General features: G+C 43.7%; 3 protein-coding genes across 3 annotated transcripts in view; all 3 read left to right on the top strand.

Moving 5' to 3' along the window:
- The window catches only part of LOC116218618 (serine protease 33-like), a 4371-nt gene extending 2270 nt beyond the window's left edge, over positions 1-2101 (top strand). Inside the window, exons 2-3 of the mRNA XM_031560740.2 lie at positions 1309-1329; positions 1661-2101. Coding sequence (XP_031416600.2) covers positions 1309-1329; positions 1661-1830 — 191 coding nt within the window. The 3' untranslated portion in view covers positions 1831-2101. The remainder of the gene's footprint in view (positions 1-1308; positions 1330-1660) is intronic.
- The window catches only part of LOC105893501 (UPF0598 protein C8orf82-like), a 20902-nt gene that overhangs the window by 7803 nt on the left and 8099 nt on the right, over positions 1-5000 (top strand). The window lies entirely within an intron of this gene.
- Positions 1911-3921, top strand: LOC122128520 (prostasin-like). The gene is made up of 4 exons (XM_042703198.1): positions 1911-1936; positions 2370-2632; positions 2720-2871; positions 3643-3921. Exons 1-4 carry the CDS (start codon positions 1911-1913, stop codon positions 3919-3921), a joined length of 720 nt encoding a protein of 239 aa, XP_042559132.1.

Raw genomic sequence — 5000 nt, 5'->3', positions numbered from 1 at the left:
CACTAAACTGGTCTTGTCTGAATTATGTATTTACCACCGGATGTCTGTATATATATTATGTACATCTACCAAATGCAGGCTATGTACAACACCTGTTGTTCCCCATCCCCCCCTTCCTATCTCCACCCGGCCGACCTCAAGCAGATGGGTCCCCCCTTATGTGCCGTGGTTCTGCTTAAGGTTCCTTCCTGACAAACAGGAACAGTGTTGCCATTGTGCTTGCACTAAGGGGGTTCAGGCTCTGGGCTCTGTAAAGCGCCTAGAGACAATTGTATTGTTATGGCGCTATATAAATTGAATTGAATTGAATTGATTACCCCACGAGGTTCTGGTTTGATAAATACTACGTAAAATGCGGAAACACAGCGTGCGCTGTATGCGGATTGGCGAAGGCGATAATTACGCTGCGCTCGCAAATGTCCGTAAATAAGGCCCTCTGTCTCTCTCTCACACACACACACTCTCAAATGTCCGTAAATGAGGCCCTGAACCCCCAACCACTCCCGATGTGCAGTTTGGCACCTTAGATAGTAGCCTCCGCCATCAGTGTGTGAATGGGTAGATGTCTGAGTGTGTGTGTGTGTGTGTGTGTGTGTGTGTGAATGGGTCGATGTCTGAGGCATTTTGAGTAGAAAACATTTATAAATCCAGACTGGATCTAAACGACTCTAGAGCCTTCACCCACATAAAATGTGTAACCTTGACTGAACTAACCAGTGTAACATTGACTGATGTCTGAATCTGAGTGTAATATTTTATGATTATTGTAAGAGTGTTTAATATTAATTATTGTAATAGTGTTTTAATATTAATTATTATAATAGTGTGCAATATTGATTATTGTAATAGTGTGTTATATTGATTATTGTAATAGAGTGTAATATTTTATGATTATTGTAATAGTGTGTAATATTTTATGATTATTGTAATAGTGTGTAATATTAATTATTATAATAGTGTGTAATATTGATTGATTTATTATTGCAATAGTGTGTAATATTGATTATTGTAATAGTGTGTAATATTGATTATTGTAATATTGATTATTGTATTAATGTGTTATATTGATTATTGTAATAGTGTGTAATATTGATTATCGTATTGTGTTATATTGATTATTGTAATAGTGTGTAATATTGATTATTGTAATAGTGTGTAATATTGATTGATTGATTATTGTAATAGTGTGTAATATTGATTATTGTAATAGTGTGTAATATTGATTATTGTAATAGTGTGTAATATTGATTATTAATTGTAATATTGATCTCATGACTGACCCTGAGCTCTAACCTCTCTGTCTTTTAGGATCCCTCTCACAGCTGGATGGTGAGTCCCCTCCAACACACACACACACACATATATACACACACACACACACACATTCACACACACACATACACACACACACACACACATACACACACACATTCACACACACACACACACACTCACACACACACACACACATTCACACACACACATACACACACACACACACACATACACACACACATTCACACACACACACACACACTCACACACACACACACACATTCACACACACACATACACACACACATTCACACACACACACATGCTAACAGTAATGTACACCTTAAGACAGAGACAGTTATCTGACCCCTATGATTCCCTTCAGTGTGTGGGCAACCCCCCCGCAACTCCCGCATAGTGGGGGGAGAGGACGCCCCTGCGGGGGCGTGGCCTTGGCAGGCCAGCCTTCACAACAGCAGCGGCCACAAATTCTGCGGGGGGTCCCTCATCAACAAGGACTGGGTGATGTCAGCCGCACACTGCTTCTCAAGGTGAGGTTCCTAGAGTGTGTGTGTGTGTGTGTGTGTGTGTGTGTGAGTGTGTGTGGGGGGTCCCTCATCAACAAGGACTGGGTGATGTCAGCCGCACACTGCTTCCAACGGTGAGACTCAGGCGCTCTCAGGGAATTTTGGCACAACACGCATCATACAAAAAGTAAAAAAAAAAAAAAAATGTATCATGAAAAAACAAGCAATAAATAGGCCTAATTCTTTTCAAGTTAACGGCAGGCCCTATTAGGTTACATTTTGAACAGTTGAACATTTAATGCCAACTAAAATATGTAAAATACGTGATTTTTTTGTAAAAACCAGAGGGGGGGTAAATCTCCCCCATCCCCCCCAACCAATCGCACCCTGGCTACGTGCATTAGCATATGAACTCACTGCACTAATCTGTGTGTGTGTGTGTGTGTGTGTGTGTGTGTGTGTGTGTGTGTGTGTGTGTGTGTGTGTGTGTGTGTGTGTGTGTGTGTGTGTGTGTGTGTGTGTGTGTGTGTGTGTGTGGCTGCTACTGTTCTACGTGCACTTACACAGACCCTCCGGCCCGGTCGTCTACTTGGGGCGGCAGAATCAGGAGGGCAGCAACTCCAACGAGGTTTCCAGGACCGTCTCTCGGATCATCAGACATCCCAATTTCAACAACGTGTCCCGCGATAACGACATCGCCCTCCTCCGCCTCTCCTCCTCCGTCACCTTCACTAACTTCATCCGCCCCATCTGCCTGGCAGCAGCCAACAGTACCTTCAACCGGGGCACCACCAGCTGGGTGACAGGCTGGGGCACTATCAAACGAGGAGGTGAGCGCACACACACACACACACACACACACACACACACACTCACACACTCTGAACCTTAACCTGATTGTCTCCTGTCTCTCCTAGTGCCCCTCCCCTCCCCACAGACCCTTCAGGAAGTGGATGTGCCGGTGACGGGGAACAGGAACTGTTTCTGCAAGTACAACCCGTCAGGCAGGACCATCACCGACAACATGATCTGTGCCGGGAGGGACGAGGGGGGCAAGGACTCCTGTCAGGTGATCATGTGACTATTTACCTCTGTCAGGTGATCATGTGACTATTTACTCTGTCAAGTGATCATGTGACTATTAACTCCTGTCAGGTGATCATGTGACTATTTACCTCTGTCAGGTGTTCATGTGACTATTCACCTGTCAGGTGATCATGTGAGGGTTTACCTGTGTCAGGTGAGCATGTGTTTTCCTGTGTCAGATGCAGTGACATGCGGTGAGGTTCGTGGCTGGTGAGGCACTGACTCTTTCAGAGTCAGATTTACAAATATATAAACCCAATTGAGTATCTTAACTCACCATTCAATTGGCAGCTTGCACATTGACTACTGGTTGTTTTTCATATCAGCATTCTTTACAAACACATAGGTAAGGTAGCTACATACAGTTGGCAGCTGCTATCTTGTGATGAACTCGTGTTAATATGTATGAATATGCACTTTCATACAAAGTTGCACAAGCACCCTGAGGGTTTCTACCTTTTCCCATTATCATTTTAAGAGTTAAATCGAGGAGACTTTAACATCAGCTAGATAACCAGCTATCATTTCATGCAAATTTAAATCTTCCAATTAAATCATTTAAGGTTATTAAGTTTCCTTAGCTAGCTAATTAGCTAACGTAGAAACTGGATAACCATAGCAACCAGGAAACACAACTTTAGCTGCAATTTAAGTTTCATTTCTCAAAATCAGCTTACCAATAAAAAGCAGTTTTGGGTTCAAAGTGATCACAACCACTTGTTAAATGGCCAGTCTGTTCTGACCCGTCTCTCAGGGCGATTCTGGCGGTCCGATGGTGAGTAAGCAGGGTTCTGTGTGGGTCCAGGCGGGTGTCGTGAGCTTCGGTATCGGCTGCGCCCGGGCCCAGTTCCCAGGAGTGTATGCACGCGTCTCTCAGTACCAGAGCTGGATCAACACCCAGATCACCAGCGACCAGCCGGGCTTCGTCACCTTCACCTCCACCGGGACAGACGCAGACCTGAGTGCCACCTGCACCGGCCTGCCTGCTGTCACCACACCTCCACCAAGACCACCACTACCATGGCGTAAGTAACACCACCACACAACCACAACACCACCACATAAGGCAGTCAGTGGGTAATGGAGTCAGTGTGTGTGTGTGTGTGTGTGTGTGTGTGTGTGTGTGTGTGTGGGCAGGGCCTGCCCTAGCACATTTGGCAAGCTTCACTCCTCCCCCCCCCCGGAAAAAAAATCCAAGCTTCTTAACAGTTCTACAGTACTGCACATTTATTCATTCCAAGAGGCATAGCTCTTGATTAGTTGAATCATGTCTAATTAAACTGGCTAGCTCGCTACACCAAAACTAACATTGTTATAATTACTCAAATTTCAATTTCATGACACAACGAAAATGACGCAAATTGTGGTACAGCTGAACTTGCACTATGTTTTGCTAAAGATAGCCTGATGACACTTTCGACTGAATGGCAATAACGAGGAACACGTCACTGGCTAGCTAGCGTTAGCTAACTAGCAAGATTACATACAATCCATTCACTAAAGTTGACAATACAATACTTGGATTTTTACCAGTATTCCTCACTTGTTGACAAGTTGCCGTGTTTGTCTTCCCTAATGGGTGCTATGCAACGAGTATGATATTTGTAGTGTTGTTGCACTAGCTATTGGCTTTATCTGTGCGCCCCTGGTGTAATTTATGACTGGCTGGCCCTCAATATTTGAATCATGCCTTTTTTGTATAATGTATGATGGGGGGGGGGGGGGGGGGGGGGGTTACATGGTAAGACTTGTTGGTGCTTTTGAAGGTATGTAGTGTACTGTATATACATTTAGTTTACTCATTTTCTAACAAACTCAAATTCTATTTTAGCCTACGTGAGAGTGGAGGAATGCTGTTCTAACTTATACCCGAAGAGAATCCCTGCGAGTCAAATCAAATCCTATAAATACACCAACCTCGATTGCCCTAAAAAGGCGGTGATGTGAGTTTTCTTCATATCGATAACAGCATTTCCCACTTAAGTTACCTTTAAAATTGTATTGAATTTTGTTTACATCTATTTTGCCCTCACACTCCTCTTGATGTTGATTTTTTTACAGCTTCTACACTCTGAAGGGAAAAACGGTGTGTGTCGACCCAGAGGATAAGCA

Source organism: Clupea harengus, chromosome 23, assembly GCF_900700415.2.
Source record: "Clupea harengus chromosome 23, Ch_v2.0.2, whole genome shotgun sequence".
Lineage (NCBI taxonomy): Eukaryota > Metazoa > Chordata > Actinopteri > Clupeiformes > Clupeidae > Clupea > Clupea harengus.
The sequence above is the reverse complement of the archived record's forward strand: the minus strand, read 5'-3'. Positions and strand labels throughout refer to the sequence as shown.

Excerpts from the sequence above, each read along its gene's own strand:
- LOC122128520 (XM_042703198.1), top strand. The coding sequence starts at position 1,911 with ATGTCAGCCGCACACTGCTTCCAACG. Across the intron at positions 2,633-2,719 it reads GGGCACTATCAAACGAGGAG|TGCCCCTCCCCTCCCCACAG; the intron begins GTGAGCGCACAC and ends TGTCTCTCCTAG. Across the intron at positions 2,872-3,642 it reads GGGGCAAGGACTCCTGTCAG|GGCGATTCTGGCGGTCCGAT; the intron begins GTGATCATGTGA and ends CCCGTCTCTCAG.